The sequence below is a fragment of the Hypoxylon trugodes genome (assembly GCF_022578975.1).
Source record: "Hypoxylon trugodes strain CBS 135444 unplaced genomic scaffold F4822scaffold_6, whole genome shotgun sequence".
NCBI classification, from domain to species: Eukaryota; Fungi; Ascomycota; class Sordariomycetes; order Xylariales; family Hypoxylaceae; genus Hypoxylon; species Hypoxylon trugodes.
In genome coordinates this window covers 906,369-922,656 of record NW_026250021.1, presented here as the reverse complement: position 1 = coordinate 922,656, position 16,288 = coordinate 906,369, and the positions used below count along the sequence as shown (strand labels likewise).

Genomic DNA, 16,288 nt, shown 5'->3' with positions numbered 1-16,288 from the left:
TCACAGATGCATCACTAGTTCGGGGTATTAAATTCGGCTAGGCGATAGAGTTCGTCCACTGAATTAGCTACGACCTGGATTCCCCTGCGACATTTAAAGGAATGCCTTCTTTTACACTTCGCCAACACGCAATCACTCGTCATGCCACCAGAAGGCTTCTTTTATCTAGATGTCTGTCTACGCCAGGCCGCTAACGACGCACGGGCAGGTGTCACTAAAAAAGAAATTAGTATTCGGCCAGATCCAAATCCATGATAAGATCCTACCAAAGTAACCAAAAGTAACCAAAACCCGACAGCGTGGATATATCTAAACCTAATCTGACATACAATGAGGCCCTTTCCCTCTACGTTTAAGTAATAGTTTGCTGATTAATTTGGAGTTTAGTCTTATTATCAAGTCTATTCCCTATTGACTTTTAACAAGTGGATTATATAAGGCTATAACATCAATACTTCTACATGTGACGACACATTCGGAAATATAGCTCGGCCCCAGATTGAAATGCCGGGGACAAGTGGACCTGGGGGACGGGCGGATTCGTCGGGATCCTGAATACCTATTCCCACTCGAGCCTACCGAACAAAGCACCCCCGCATACCCCAGACCCAAGAGGCTCACGAGACTGGCCAATTTGAACCGAGAATGCTTGCAAGCATCGACTAGTGATCCCTTACAATGCTTGTCCAACTTTTATGTTGCTTTGTTTTTCACCACGATGTTGTCATTCGAGTCGCTGTGCCGCTCAAGCGACCCTAGCTAGGCCTAGGTCTGACTTAGGTGGGGTGGTTACATGCTATGTACCTACGCTGGCCTCGGCGGGATGATGGGACGAGCAATAGTAGCTACATACAGGTACAGTACCTGTGCGATGTTTACACCATGCGTGGCTTGCAACTTCTCACCAATCATATAGTTTTGCGCCTTTAACGATGCCCCGAGCAAAGGAGAGTTCCGGCGAAGTACGTGTGGATATAAATCCCATGCGCTCTCGTTCTCTTTCACGATGGGGTTCTTTTCCTGGCGTTGCAATACTGAGCGCAGTAGTGCTGTGCTGTCTTTCCGTTATGTTGTGTCATTCTCCTCACTTTCTTTTCACCCTTGCGGTTTGGCTTCTCGGCCTCATACAGGGCGTTTTTTCTCATGACTGCTGGAGAGATACGAATTGCACGGGCCCTCAGACCGCAGCCTTCCGTGGCGAGTGGGAGTCAAACATATTCTCACCGCCAACACGGACTGTCACCCCCAAAGCTGCCTATGATCTAGATTCCGGAGACCACTATGATACAAACACTACCCCTTTGACCAATGCTCGATCAGGCATCTATTTTGACTTCGGGCTGGAGGTTGGAGGTGTTGTTACCATCCAATTTTCTGTGCCTCATACCAAGGGTGATGCTGCCATTGGGATAGCTTTTACGGAAGCTAAGGATTGGATTGGTCGTATTTCGGACTCCAGCAGTGGTATATACGAAAGAGATGATGGCGCACTCTACGCTAATTTCTCCTCGAAGGGGGATCATACCTATGTTATGCCTGTCGAGAATCTCCGTGGGGGATTCCGGTATATGACTTTGTTCCTCGTCGGAAGCAAGTCTTCTGTCTTTATCGGCGATATCAGCGTGGAAATTTCTTTTCAACCAACTTGGTCAAATCTTCAAGCCTACCAAGGATACTTCCATAGTGACGATGATTTACTCAACAAGATATGGTACAGTGGCGCTTATGTGAGTTTATTCAAGCTTGATGTTTTGACTCTTTCACTATCGGATAGAAATTTTAGCGGTTCATTATGAGAAGAAACATGTCTTATAGTTCATCTCACCGCTCCAGGACATTCCATGTATTATACCTAGGCATACATGCGATGACTAACATTGCTATAGACTATCCAGACCAACGCGCTCCATCCCTCAACGGGACGAGCCTGGCCTGCCCCTGAGACTCAGTGGACTAATGACGGCGACATCGGGGTAGGCGATACTATAATCACAGATGGCGCAAAACGTGATAGAACCGTTTGGCCTGGTGACATGGGTGTTGCGATTCCCTCTGCATTTTACAGCATTGGTGACATCGAGTTAGTCCTCCTAGACTCGTATAGGCTCTTAAGCTAATCTGCTCACCGCGTTTTAGAAGCGTAAAAAACGCTCTAGCAACGTTGTTCAACATTCAAGTTAGTACTCTCACAAATGGCGTATTCATAGAGAATTTCCCACTGACTATTTCTACCCGTGCCTAGGGGGACGATGGATTGTTGCCATTTTCCGGGCCACCACTTCTTGCCACGGATGGTGATACGTATCACATGTAAGACATAACATCCAAAACTCGTGGTTGCCTGTGCTAGTTTATACTAAATATCTTCATCATATAGGTGGACTATGATTGGAATGTACAACTATGTTCTCTATTCCGGCGATGTGGATTTTATCCGACAATATTGGCCTAAGTATCTTGCAGCGATGAATTTTATCGAAGGCCAACTTGATCCCTCATTAGGCCTCCTTAATATTTCGGGCTACACAAACGACTGGGGCCGTTTCTACGTGGACAATACCTTAACATCAGCTCAAGTTCTCTATTATCGAACATTAATAACAGGCTCCGCGTTGGCTACCTGGATCGGTGATACCACTGGGATTAACTCGACATGGGCGAAGGCCGCTGCGAAACTGCAAGAAATCATAAATGAACTCCTTTGGGATGATGATTTTGGCGCATTCGACAATAGCATAGAGTCGCGTGATAACGAGACTGGTTTGTATCCGCAAGACGCCAATGCCCTGGCCTTACTCTTCGGAGTGGTCAATGCTACGTCAGATGAAGGACAAAAGATCTCACTTGCTCTCACGAAGAACTGGACCCCGATCGGAGCTGAAACTCCGGAACTACCTGGCGAAGTCTCCCCGTTTATCTCTTCATTCGAGATCCAAGCGCATTTGTTAGCGGGACAGACGCAACGTGCTTTGGATTTAATCCGTACCAGTTGGGGTTGGTATCTAAATAACGAAAATGGCACGCAGTCCACTATGGTCGAAGGTTATTTGACGGATGGCACCTTTGGATATCGTCATGATGCTGGATACCAAGAGGTTTACTCTTATACGTCTCATTCCCGTAAGTATTCTTCGATTAAATGTGTTTCTTGGATCGAAGATACTCGATTCCGAGACATACTGCAAGTAACTTTACTGACGTGGACTCAGATGGGTGGTCTACTGGCCCAGTAACCGCGCTAAGCGAATATATTGTCGGCATTGGTATAACTGGCCTCGCTGGATCGACTTGGCGAATTGCGCCGCAGTTCGGGGATCTTCCCCATGCTGAAGGCGGCTTCACAACTAGCCTAGGTAAATTCTCCGCCAAGTGGGTGGTAGGCAGTGACGGTAGCTATGTATTGAATTATAATACTCCAAAAGGGACGTCGGGGGTACTGGACCTTCCAGCCCCTAACAAGAACGGGAAATATAATGTGAAAGTGGATGGACAAGCGGTAGCGACGAATATTAGGAGGTCGACTGAGACAGCGGGGAATAGGTACCTGTACATCATTGAAGGATCAGGCGGAGAGCACCAAATCGAGGTCAGCTAGGGGAGATTTGGAGGCCTGAAAAAAAGGGCAGATTATAACTGTAGGCAGACACGTCCGCCTATGCGACCGTTCTGTAGCATAACCGACATACCAACATACTTGATGCGCAGGTAATTGTAAATTTGACTCATTTGATCGAAGATTAAGGATGCATCGTAATATGGTATTTTCGTGCTATGACTCACCAATGATGCATATGAGGAATCTATTGTGTTACATCTCTCAATTGAAAGAATCCTCTAGAGAAGTTTTATTCTTGCTCAAGGTCCCAACATTTGACAGTTGGAACCTTGAAGCTTAAGTAATTATAGCGTACTCCAGTGTTTAAAGTACCTAGGTACGCTGACAAAGATCGCCGCTAGGTACATGCAAGTACCTAGAATGCGACTAAACAGTGCACTAAAAATCACCTGATCGCGACTTCTTCTCGCGTTAATTACAAGGCCCGCCAAACGCGTCGACCCGATTCTACCAGTAGCTAAGAAAACAAAATCGCCGTCCCACCTTTTCTTTTTACTAGGCAAGTTAAACTGATGGCAACCTATTTTCGATCCTTGATCATTCCGATAATCAAACAGAGTAGATATCTTGTAGCATATCTACTTTAATGAGTTAACGCAATTACTTCTATTCCTTTCCTACGCCGCTCCTCTTCATTATTTAATCATCTTTCCCATCCGCCGCAGACATTGTGTCCCCAAGGGGAATGCTTTGATTTATCGGCGTCGGCCCGCAAAAAAAAGGCGTAACCGCGTTCGACGATCTCAAGATGCCAGAACAAGGAACGCCTGCCCTCTTTGGCACTTGCAAGTTCGCCTTTGTGAACAGTAAGGAGCTCGGCGATGATTTAATCATGGAGGTATGTCTCAATTGGTCATTACATGCATTGAGCTGCGAGTCTAACACAATTGAAAGTTCACTAATAGTGTCGAAAAATACGGCGGCGAAGTATGTCGGGCGACACGAAAAGGTCTCCCGGACCTTTCGCAGATCACCCACATCATCGCCAATTCGATAGACTTCCCTCAGTACAACGAAGCGACCGCCCGAATGATCCCTGTTGTTAAGTCCAAATGGATTACAGTATCTTTAATGAAGGGAAAACTGGCTCAGATCCGACCCTTTACTCCTGACCCTCGAATGATTTTCTCGGATGTAGTCCTTACGTGCGCCGACATTCCGTCTACTGACAAGGACGCGATCATCGGCGCCGCAATGGCAATGGGAGGAATGGATTCCGACAATGTTACCAAACTCACAACCCACATCTGCGCTCTCTCCATGGATCATCCGAAATGCAAGCTAGCTATCGAGAAGAAGTTGAAGTGCAAGATAGTTCTTCCTCACTGGTAAGTAATTTTGGCCGCCTACATAGTGACCTGTGTCTAATCTTTCGAAGGTTCGACGACTGCTTTAAGCTTGGAAAGCGAATTGATGAAGGCCCGTACCTTCATCCTAACCCTCAAATTCTAACTGGGAATTCCGACGGTGCGATTACGGTACCTTCCAGCCAGCACCTTGAAGGCGCCACTTCCGCCCGACCTGATTATCTGCCTAGCCCTCCCGCCGATGCCATGAGAGGTCGCCCTACTCTCACTGTGTTCGAGGGTATCAAGGTCATGCTGTCAGAAGATTTGTCAATTAGGGATCGACTTAGGGACATTATCATTGACCTCGTTAAGAACGGCGGCGGTGAGGTCACGAAGGATGTCGATGCTTGCCATTGGTTTGTTTGTCAATATCGCGACGGATCGGCATACGTACGCGCTTCGCAGATCGGAAAGACCGTCGGAAACCTCTCCTGGCTATATTATCTCATCACTCACAACCAATGGACAGATCCTTTGAGTCGACTCCTTCACTATCCCGTTCCACGCAACGGAATCCCCGGATTCAAGAACTTAAAGATCACGGTTTCCAACTATGGAGGTGAGGCCCGTATTTACTTGGAGAATTTGATCAACGCTGCCGGCGCGCGGTATACCAAGACTATGAAATCCGAGAACACACATTTGATCACTGCTCGAGATAGTGGTGAAAAGTGTGAGGCAGCCATTGACTGGAGCATCTATCGACTCAACCATCTCTGGCTCGAAGAGAGCTACGCCAGGTGCGAGCGGCAAAACGAGGCAAATGGCCCGAGATACACTTGCTTCCCATCTCTTACGAACCTCACTGAAGTTATTGGTCAGACACGCCTGGACGCGAGCAAACTGCGAGCCTTGTACTACCCTGGCATACCGGAGGACCTTAACCCGGCAGCTAAGCGAAAGCGTAAGGCGTTAGAGATGGCCGACGAGAACTCGGCTTCTGATGGCCCGGCTGAGGGTGTCGTCATTGGTCGTCAAGTGCATAAGGAGTTTGACGTCATGAAGGATTCCGAAGTTGAGTATGCCCAGAAGACAGCTGATGTATTTGGAGTACCGGCACCGCAAAAACGTCGTGCAACCACCCAGTTCACAACCCCAGCTAAGGGCCACTATGTTCGTGCTGGAAAAGAGAACGAGACCCCCTCCACGGTTTCGTCTTCAAGTCGAAGTGCCAAGGATAAGGCACTGAGCAGGTTATCTGGTCTCGCACCCGATATTGCACTGTATGAGAAAGAGAAGAAGAGAGGTCTTAAAGATGGTCACGGATTATGGGGAGGCAAGCGAGCAGCTGACCACATCGATCGCGAGAATCTTAATCGCCGCAGCGCTTCGAGCCCGGCTGCTAAGGGTGAAGAGACAGAGGTCAAAGCTGAGAAGCGTCCTGCAAAGAAGGCGAGGCCCACTCTTCCGGAGATCACCATGCGAATCGTTCTCACCGGATTCCAGCGATGGGTTAACGAGAAGCATCGTGAGGACGCAGATCGAGTAAGTGAACCAAATCCTTACGTTATGAATTCTGCTAATATCTTAATAGAAGAAGTTGCGTGACCTTGGCATTGCCGTCGTCACTGATGGCCAACCGTGTGATTATCTTGTAGCACCGCACCTAGTACGGACGGTCAAGTTCCTTCGCAATCTATCTAAAGGTGCTACCGTTGTGTCTTCGGACTGGATCGAGCAGTGCCTAGATACGAAGCAGCTCCAGGACCCGCAAGACTATATCCTTAAGGACAAGGAGAACGAAAAGCGGTTTGCCATTAAGCTCGAAACTTCGGTTCGCAGAGCTCGCAAAAACAACGGTAAACTTCTGTGGAACACTCCTATTTACTGTACCGCTAGTATCAAGAACGGCCCGCAAGGTTATCAAGCGATTGCCGAAGCCAACGGCGCGCTCTTTATGGTGTATGGCGCGAGGAGTGGGTCGACTATCAAGCCCACCAACCCAGAAGAGGATGAGGGTGAACCGGATCCGGTATACCTGTTGAGCAACACGAGTCCGGAGGAAAAGAAGCTATGGCAGAAGTTCGAGGATATGGCGAAGAAGGGTAACATGGAACCCCGTATCGTCGCTGCGGACTGGTTGTTGGACGTTGTCATGAACCAGGAGGTATTTTTCGATGAGAAATACTTGGTGTCGAATTTCTTCAGCTGAGCATAGGCGCTTTTCTTTCGCTTTGGTAGGGAGGGTAGGGATATACCATTTGTAATGCTCGCATATGAAGTTCCGCTGCATGGCTCTGAGGTAGGAGGGAGAGAAAGGGAATAAGGAGGCGTTTAGGCGAGCTCGCATTTTTGCTTCCCACGTTACTTTTCAGTTAGATGAAAGCATTTGTTGCTTCCCCGCTTTAGCTATGCCATTGCTTTTTCATATAGCAGTGCTGCTTGCGATTCTTTGTAAATATTTTCCGAGCTGTACGCACGAGCACATTGGGAACCAAAACGTAAAATTTGATCTCAGAAGAACTTAATTCCTTGTTGATCTTCCTGTCCAAATATTTGTGCTTTGCCTCGTTTGACTAGGACTTGTAGTGCTTTTTGGAGGAGTTCGGGATCGAGGCCGTGGAATTCTGGGGAGGTTTGTGTTAGCACATGTTCACTTTATGTACTTCTTGTTTATTGCATCTTTTCCATCTCTTACGATAAGTATATAAGAATCCAAACTCACCAGTCCCTCTAGTCCCCTCGCCCTCCGTCAATTCATACAACGTCAACACCGCACCCTTCTGCGCCGTCTCCTCAACCCACTCCTCCACCATCGCTGCCCATTCTTCGGGCGTGCGCCAGTATATCCAGAATAATTCCCCGCCTCCGCCTCCACTACTACTATTACTTCCACTATCCACGGGTTCAGCTCGTCCTTCTTTTTGCATAAACTTCAATATCTCGCGCGCGTCGGATAATCGTAAGGAACGTGATAATCGTCGGTTGTGGAATAGGTCCTCGTGCGCGGTATCCGTGTAGGAGAGGGTGATGCGGTAGATGCGGTGGTAGCGGCAGTAGGAGAGGATTAGGGAGGACCATTTTTCTTGTTGCGAGCGTAGGGTTGCGTGGTTGGTTTGGAGCGTGAAGAACGGTGGGAAGTGGTATTCGCGGGGGAAGTCGAAGGTTGGGGGTTCGGAGGAGGGGGGTTTGGTTGGGATGGGTGTGGTGGAGGACGGTGTTGAGGTTGCGAGGGGTGTGGATTTTGCTGGAGCAGACATCTTCGATTCGATCGTGAGGCTTGTGGTGTAGGGAGGGGTGTATGGTGAGGGAGAAAGTTAGGATGGCTCTTAAGAGTCTATTAACGGAGGAGTGAGAAGTTGAAGCGAGATGTTAAGTCTATGTAGATCTGGCGCGGCTTGATGTTGAGCTAAAGTACCTAGGTACAGGACCCCGCCAGCCCTAAGCCCCGCTAATGGGGCATTATCGATAGCCTATTTACTACCCCGAAGTGTATTAGGGTTCTATAATTACCACTGCTCCGTAAGTTTAGCACGATCCTGTATTGGACTGCTATACTTAGTGTGCTGGATCTGTGAAGAGAATAAGAGGATGTAAATATATAACGGCTCATTATAATATGCTCAACATGGTATATTGTTACCAACCTGGCCTTAATTGGTAATTGCTAGCTTTTAGAGGAAGATAAATAATCATAATTTGATTTAAAACTGATATAATACCCCTTTATCACTAGGTTTCGAGGGTATTTCTTATATCCGCCCGTCTCAAGAACAAAAAGCATCATACAACGGGGGAATACCTAACCAATCAACCAAACCACCAGCCATGAGAACGTCCGCCGCATCATCGTCAATCATTATGGTCGTCCAATAGGTATAGTCCAACCAAATAACTCCATACACCACGAATAACATAAAACGTGACAATAACCCAGAAGAACGAAACCCGAATTAAATATCAAGACCGCGGGTATCGTCTCTCATCTCGTCACTACCGAGTTCCTTCTCGAGCTCGTCGGCTACGAAACCTTCGTAATCTTCCAAGTTCTTCTGGATATGCACCTTGAACTTGATGATGTCGTTTAACATCCTCTCGATCTCGGTGTGGAGCTCTTCACGTAATGCATTCGCTCGGAGAGTTAATTGTTCATATCTAGTTGTGTTGTTAGTACGATGCGGGATTGATGAGTGGGGAAAGGAAAACATACTCGATGTTTGTGTTCATCTCTCTCTGCTCCATAAGCTGCACGGACTCCGTGAGTTGAGCTCGCATCTTGGCGAGTTCTTTCTCCATCTTCTCGATTTGTGTATCCGAGGCTAGTTTTTGCGTCGTGGTGACCTATAACCTATTAGTAAACGATATAAGCCTTGGAAATAATTGCGAGCGCATACCTCCTTGGTCTTCTCATATTCCTCTTCAGCGGCCCTGACTCTGTGTTCGAGCGCCTCAACCTCGTTCCGCTTATCTTCGATGGCCTCCTTAATTCCGTCAAGCAGATCGTGATCCTTCATCATGGCATCCATGGCCGCTGTTCTTCGCTCGGATACCTCCTTACGTAGGGCTAGGAAGTTGTTCTTAACATGCCCGCGGAGATCCAAGTTGAGAATATGTGCTGGCTGATAACCCGTTACTGGATCAGCTAGTAGGCGTTCGCTTCCACCTCCACTTGAGTAAGAGCCTTTCACAATAGAGCCTGTAAAGTCCGACTCGTTGACAGTTACTGCTAACTCGTATGCGACGCCCTTGGCGTTGACGGCTGTTGCGGGAATCAGTCCAATTTGATAGGCGAGCGTATTATATTTGTCAACGAGTCTCTCCAGTTCGTCAAGCTTGCGACTGGCCTCCATCTCCTTTTCTGCTACCCTTTTCTTCCCTTCGTCAAGTCGCTGCGTCGCGCTCTCTATGCCCTTTTGCAGTCTTTCGCGTTCCGAGGTCATGCGGTCAATATCCTGCATGCTAATACCTTGGTCGTCGACTTCTTTCTGCAAAGCGCGTCGTTCATCTTCCGCTTCCTTCAGTTCTTGCATCAACTTATCGAGCTCTTCTTGCAAGACTTGAATGCGGCTCTCGTATTTATCGGATCGAGATACCGCTAGTGCATTATACTCTTCGAATTTAACCTTGTCCTCTTCCATGATTTTGAAGTGATTGTCAAGAACACGTGGGTCAGGGGTAGACTTCTCAAGGTCTTCGATTTGCTTGAGCAGTCCAGCGTTCTCTGCTTCGAGCATCTCGAGCTCTGTTATGTACTTCGAGTTTGACCTCTCGAAAGCCCTCGCCATACTCTCCACGTGCGGTGCAAGAACTCTTTCCGCATCATCGTCACCAGCATCCTCGTCCATAGCAAGCCAATCCCGGTACGCTGAGCTTAAAAAGTCGAAAATGATATGATCGCCACTAACGTCTATACCATTTTGAATGCAAGCATCATCATAGCGATTACACGTATACCCTTCGAGCATTTGTGCCAATTGCATCATCCAGTGAAGTAGGCCCAAAAAGGTGCTCCAGTTTTGACCACCAACAGCCGCGATTTGCGATTTAGTAATGCTCTTCTCGTAAGGATAACGTAGCTGTTTTAGAATTGGAGGAACCTCTTGATCGATATTTTTCTGGAATCGATAGCTCGGGTCGATACGATGGTATAGCCATTGAAACATGTAGTTAAAATCCTTTTGGGTAGGCGATTTGATTATATTATGCGATAGAGTATGTTTCATCTCCATCTCAAAGTTATGTTGCGATAAAAAATCCAGGAGTTCTTGACCGATGCGCGCTTGGAACGAGCGGTCCTTCAATGGTCGCGGGTCGCGTGGTACACCAGCTGCTTGCGGCGCTTGTTGGAAGAAGCTCTGATGCGCGCCTGGGCCATTTGTTGATGTTCGAGATCGGTAAATACTACTCCTTCGTTCGTTTTCCGAGTTTCGCATTGGCAAGCTACCAGATGCATAGCTTTTTAGTGTAGAGCCGGGAGGATTTTGGAATGAAGAGCGCTTTACTGCAGAACCTCCCAAGTCGGGTAAGTTGGTACCAGAAGATGATCGCGAAAACATGGGCTGACTTGGGCGACCGAGGGCGAGGGATTGCCTAGATCCCGACATCGATCGCATATGACTACCCGAGAAGCTGGAGCCTCCATTTCCAATGGAATTGGATCTTTTCATTGCTGAGTGAGGTTGAGGTATCGCGGAATTGGGATTAATGCCACCAAGTGTCTAGCGACAAACAAAATGTTAGCTTCAAAAATCCAAAATCCAAGACTATATCCAAATCTGACCGCCGATTGCGACAAACGGGGATTTGCGCGTCGAACGATTTAAATTAGCGTAGCGTACCTCTCGTGGTCGACGGACACTCCAGAGTCCCGTCTCCTGGGACATGATGATAACGGAGTGCAAGAATGGTTTTTGAGTTCTCTAGCAAAAAAGAATAAAGTGCTTCTTTCTAACAGTTCTTTGTGTTCTATTGATTGAAATTTTGGGGGGGGAATTTGGGGAAACAGACGGTGGTGGGTTTGAGTGGTGCAAACTTGCGGTACATCGGTGCCCGATTCCCCGTTTTTAAGTAAACAAATCGCGAACGATTATGATTGGTCCAAGCATGACGACGTCAACAAACCAAATCCAAGCTAGAATGTGGGGGCCGTGGGCTACGCCAAGAAATCTACAGCGGTACCTAAGTACATCTTTCAAGATCTTAAAGTTCAACCATCATTACCGTCCTTACAACGTTTTCATCATTCAAGCTGCTCATGCGAAATCAAAAGGCCTCTTCTTTTCTTTAATCCAATCCTTGCTTACATAGCATCGAGGATTCTACTCTGCCTCATCGGCAATCATGATTTTTTCTTAGGTCGTCATGGTATCCAAAGTCCTGATCCTTGCAGGCGCCCCAGATAACCATGGACTCGACTGGAAAGAATCCAATCTCTTAAACCAATTTCTCGACCCGATCGCAGAATTCGCCCGTCTTAACACATCTTTAAGTCAGGTAGACAATAGTCACATACTAGGATCTGCTCTAGATGTTGCCGTCTGGAGATCGATACCACTAGAAAGGGCAGCATTACCGACTGGATTCTCTCAACTTCACCAAGTGGAACAAAATCATTATGGAGGTGAAGGTTTCTTCGCAGCTTTTACCGCTTCTCTCGAGTCTGCGTCCGCCCTAACAGGAAGCGGAAAATCAAGCCAGGAAATTCTGGACCAGTTTTACGACCACTCCTTGGCTGTACATGACGATATTCGCTCCTCTCAATTGCCAACTGCGAGTTTCAGCACCGACGGGTCCTCATTAAATACAACCGAGGAAATAAGCATCCAGGACTCAATGCGCAGTAGTAACGCCTCCACCCGCCAGACTCGAAACTCAGCCGTTCAAAATTTCCACCTAAGTGACCTAGAAGACCTACCGAATGCATCGCATCTCCAATCCATTGCACCTCAGACGATGACAGTTAACCTCATCGTCGGTATAATATCTATCGCTGAGCCGCGGACTGTTCGGACGAGGTGGGGCACGACTAAGTCCCTAATCGAGCTACTCGTAGGCGACGAGACCAAGTCAGGTTTTAGTGTAACCTTCTGGCTATCGTCTGAGCTAGGCGAGTCCTCCGGTAAGATTCTTAAGGAGCTTCGCCGGCAGGATATCGTACTGCTCCGTAACGTCGCGCTGAGCGTGTTCATGAAACAGGTGCATGGACATAGCTTGAGAAAGGGCCTGACGAAAGTCGAGTTGCTGCATCGGAGGAAATTGGATAGGAATGATCGCGGTGGACTTTACAATATGAGGGATGTTTCGTCGAAACGACCTACGAATCCTCAACTGGCGAAAACTAGAAAGGTGCGGGAATGGGTTATGAATTTCGTTGGTGATGGTGGAAAAGTTAGTGGGAAGAGAAAACAGGGCGGAAGGCCCTTAAGAAGTTGGGATATGCCGCCTGAAGATACTCAGTAGCGACCTAAAGATGTCGCAAATATTAGTGCAATTTAGTGTGCTACTGGCTTTTCACCTGCTATACGATAGTGGTTGATATAGGGCTTAGGGGTCGGCGGAGTCAGCATTAGAAGCGTCTCTCAGCACCTAACAATTCAGCCAACCAATGGTTCCCACAAACATTGACCCCAAGATATAATTTCAGTCGTTTCGGTCGTTTTTCAAGAATCAGGCAACACCATGACTACTCACTTTACTCACTACGGTAATAGGGAGGCCCTTTGCATCAGACCAGAGTAATCTCACGGACACTCTGCTCTCCACCCCAAAGGTACAACAGTCTCGACCTATATTCATCCGAATACCAGTCATCATGCTCGATCCACCTAGAGCGGTCGCGTCCCCATATATCCCACATATTGAATCGCCCAACGCGAAAATACACCCCGTGTTGTTTTTTGGCTACGAGGAGTCCAGAAGGCCCCTTAACTTGTCCTTTGAGAGTCTTCGTATGGCCAACAACGAAAAGGCTTAACTCAAGTGCTTCAGGACGTGGCTTACTGCCTTGGCACATTAGCGTAGTGCTGTCCGTAATAGTTCTATTATCATCATCATCATCGCCGTATCCGGGTATTAACTTGTGGTCGTCGATGGATATCTCCGTGCATACCAGGGCATTGGATAGTTCCTCAATATGACGTCTTTCCTCAGCAAGCTCACACTCCGTCCTCCTAATTAAATAGGATCGATCTGCTTGGGTAAAGTCACCGAATTTCGGGCGACAGATATCCGGTTTTGACGTTGGGTCAAGTCCGAATATACCAACTAAGTTCGCCCTTTTATCATTTAATATATCTTTTGGCATGGGGGCTATGAGGCCGCGCACCCGAAGGCTAGCTGACTCAACAACACAGTATATATCCCCATCGGTCGTAGGTTGTACGACATGTGATAAAACTTCAAAATCAACGTCCTTGGACATATCTTTTTGAAATGGTTTTATAACACCTTCACATGCGGCCCAGCTCCATGAGGGGTTAACATGAGACGGATTTTCACTCGTTTGGTAGGGATGAACTTTGCTCCATAAAAGGTCTCGATAAAGTCGGGATTTCCAGAGGCCACAGACGTAGGTGTCGTTGATAGCGTTAGCGAATTTCCTGGCGATGCTAGAGATCGCAGGCAGTCGGTCGGCCTGGTACCTTGTATTACGTCCCGAATAGTTTATGACTATTTGATCCCAGGTGTATTGAGCAGTTTTGGGATAAGGGTAAGTTCCATTATTTGATTCGGAACCCTCTATAATCTGGCTTGCCCTGTTAAAAAGTTTGTCATCCCCAAGGCCAGTTATAATTGAGTCTCGAATAGGGACCCAGCCATCGCTGTCTCTATGCTGCATTATGCCGTGATGACAAACCCACGTAGTCTGTTCTGGGCCAAACTGTAGGCGCCTTTTAGACAAGATGCCTTCCTGCAACGTCCACGCGCGTTCGAACCAAGGCTCGCGTTTACTTTCTATATAATCGCATAATAAGAGTATAACTGTGCGGCCCGGAGCAGCATTGTCGTCGACGAGATATGGGAATTCGAAGGTAAATTGAGGCGTAGCAGAACCGGCGACATCCCGCGTTGAAAGGAAGCTTTCTTTCACATTTACTACCCTAGATGGTATAAGGGTTAGAGTGGCATCGCGGTAAATTTGGTGCATTTTTACAATTTCGCGTGATTTTTCCCCTTCGTCGTCTTGAGTAATGCATAAAGCATCGACCCAGAGATATTGAAACCCCACTTCTCTTGTAATATTCACAGCCTCTTGAATGGTTGTGTCGAGGTGTTCAAAAGGGATATCATCAAAAAGTTGTTTTTTATTATTGCTTTTGAGCAGGGTCCTTTGGGTTCCCTCTCCCCAACAATAAGACAAAGCGGCATATCGAACATTCGGCTGGCCGGCATTATCTACGAGATGAAGACGATTATTCCCCACTGCTAGGAGAATAGTTGGTCGCGAAGGTGGCAGGTTGGATATTCCGCAGCTATGGTGGACAGAGCATGATTTGATCCAGGACCGAATTAATTGGATCGATTTGTCGGATCCGGGATTCGTGTTAATCGGAGATCCCAGGGCGTGCGACCCTGGATAATTGTTCGCATCTTAGATCTTGTTAGGATCACTGCTTCTATCTCATCGATAGGAGGATAGCCGGATACCTGGTTGCGTCAAGGCGATGAATTCCGCGTAAGAACGTTTATCATTGACGTTTAGATAAGCGAACATTTTAATGGGAGACTGCATAGACCATTCCATTTCAATGATGGCGGTGCCTTCGCTTATAACTGATGTCGAGGGACCGAAATCATACCATGTAAAGGTCTGCTTGGCTACCGTAGGGTTGGTATAGAATTCAATCCGGTCGTTAAATAATTTCCACCAAAAACACCCAGCTATAGCTAGCTCATGAATTTCGTTGGTCGTTTTCGAAACTTTGATTATAAATTTCGAGCCATAGGATGATGGTGCTCTATTTATCGTGAATATCCTGCAGTGGTCACACGAATGAGCGAACGAGTAATCATCTGCTACGAGATCCTGTTTTAAGGCGATACTTTTTTCATCGGCGAAACAAACATATTGCTCTGTTTGTGACATTATGGCTACACTTGGAACGTTGTCGACTCGAGGCTCGTAAGTTTAAGTATATGCACTGATAATTTCTGTAGCTTTTGAATACTGCATAAAGCACCGAAGGGACGAGAGTTGATACATCTGCGGGGAATAGATGTGGATTGGGATGCCAATGCTTACACGCAGACACCTGAGAAATTGATCCCATATAGAGGCCTGATGGAAGTTTAATTGTTCTTATTAGTCATCTTATCTTGGCCTTATTACTTATTTGACAACTGAGGGTCAGCTGTAATTTAGGCCGTTGCTGCTACCTAAAACCATGGGGTTAATAGACCTACGTAATATATGGTGGTATGGTGAGCTAATACAACTTAAATTCAGCAAACGGACCCCTAAGATTTAGCGCTTTGATCCTAGAAAATGTCTTCTGTATTGTAGACCGTAATCGGAGATGCGCCATAGCTTATCTAACTAATCGTCCATCATATCTCACTATTTACCAATCAGACTGTTTCAAAATATGTAGTTTCAGAAATATTATGCCCGCCCTACCGAATTACTATGGGGCTGAGCGGAAGTATCGAGGGTATCCGTCTGCATGTCGAGCATGCGGGACTAGAAAGAGGTACATAACCATAGTTTGCTCATGTCCGTTCCTGGCTGAATTGACCAATGACGATTCGCTCCTGCTTGCCGGGGCTTAATGGGTCTTTGACCGCCTACCCTTTTAGTCCGAATTACCCCTCCATTGAGACTTTTCTAGGCCTTCCACCCCGCCGTTTAGCATGATGAAAATTATCTTTAGTAAGAAAAAAAAAA

The 16,288-nt window shown here is 47.1% G+C and overlaps 6 protein-coding genes across 6 annotated transcripts; 3 read left to right on the top strand and 3 right to left on the bottom strand.

The window, feature by feature from the left end:
• The first annotated feature begins 457 nt into the window (after positions 1 to 457).
• F4822DRAFT_280830 (glycoside hydrolase family 78 protein) lies at positions 458 to 3,782 on the top strand. The gene is made up of 6 exons (XM_051454881.1): positions 458 to 1,727; positions 1,887 to 2,080; positions 2,137 to 2,176; positions 2,243 to 2,310; positions 2,378 to 3,120; positions 3,210 to 3,782. The coding sequence occupies exons 1-6, from the start codon at positions 933 to 935 to the stop codon at positions 3,593 to 3,595; spliced, it is 2,226 nt and encodes a 741-aa protein (XP_051313172.1). The 5' UTR covers positions 458 to 932; the 3' UTR covers positions 3,596 to 3,782.
• Positions 3,783 to 4,364: 582 nt separating this feature from the next.
• On the top strand, positions 4,365 to 7,117 carry F4822DRAFT_430143 (BRCT-containing protein; the record flags this gene model as incomplete). Its single annotated transcript, XM_051461231.1, has 4 exons — positions 4,365 to 4,454; positions 4,511 to 4,944; positions 4,995 to 6,450; positions 6,500 to 7,117. The coding sequence occupies 4 exons, from the start codon at positions 4,365 to 4,367 to the stop codon at positions 7,115 to 7,117; spliced, it is 2,598 nt and encodes an 865-aa protein (XP_051313171.1).
• A 220-nt stretch (positions 7,118 to 7,337) lies between these two features.
• Positions 7,338 to 8,420, bottom strand: F4822DRAFT_280880 (ESCRT-II complex, vps25 subunit). The gene is made up of 2 exons (XM_051454882.1): positions 7,631 to 8,420; positions 7,338 to 7,532 (listed from the first exon to the last, which is right to left on the bottom strand). The coding sequence occupies exons 1-2, from the start codon at positions 8,163 to 8,165 to the stop codon at positions 7,420 to 7,422; spliced, it is 648 nt and encodes a 215-aa protein (XP_051313170.1). The 5' UTR covers positions 8,166 to 8,420; the 3' UTR covers positions 7,338 to 7,419.
• A 268-nt stretch (positions 8,421 to 8,688) lies between these two features.
• On the bottom strand, positions 8,689 to 11,408 carry F4822DRAFT_280820 (HEC/Ndc80p family-domain-containing protein). The gene is made up of 4 exons (XM_051454880.1): positions 11,244 to 11,408; positions 9,300 to 11,123; positions 9,116 to 9,246; positions 8,689 to 9,060 (listed from the first exon to the last, which is right to left on the bottom strand). Exons 1-4 carry the CDS (start codon positions 11,286 to 11,288, stop codon positions 8,859 to 8,861), a joined length of 2,202 nt encoding a protein of 733 aa, XP_051313169.1. The 5' UTR covers positions 11,289 to 11,408; the 3' UTR covers positions 8,689 to 8,858.
• Positions 11,409 to 11,609: 201 nt separating this feature from the next.
• Positions 11,610 to 12,997, top strand: F4822DRAFT_280806 (uncharacterized protein). The gene has a single exon (XM_051454878.1). It carries the CDS (start codon positions 11,767 to 11,769, stop codon positions 12,862 to 12,864), a length of 1,098 nt encoding a protein of 365 aa, XP_051313168.1. The 5' UTR covers positions 11,610 to 11,766; the 3' UTR covers positions 12,865 to 12,997.
• On the bottom strand, positions 12,749 to 15,757 carry F4822DRAFT_280814 (HET-domain-containing protein). The gene is made up of 2 exons (XM_051454879.1): positions 15,052 to 15,757; positions 12,749 to 14,994 (listed from the first exon to the last, which is right to left on the bottom strand). Exons 1-2 carry the CDS (start codon positions 15,488 to 15,490, stop codon positions 13,130 to 13,132), a joined length of 2,304 nt encoding a protein of 767 aa, XP_051313167.1. The 5' UTR covers positions 15,491 to 15,757; the 3' UTR covers positions 12,749 to 13,129.
• Between the last annotated feature and the right edge of the window lie 531 nt (positions 15,758 to 16,288).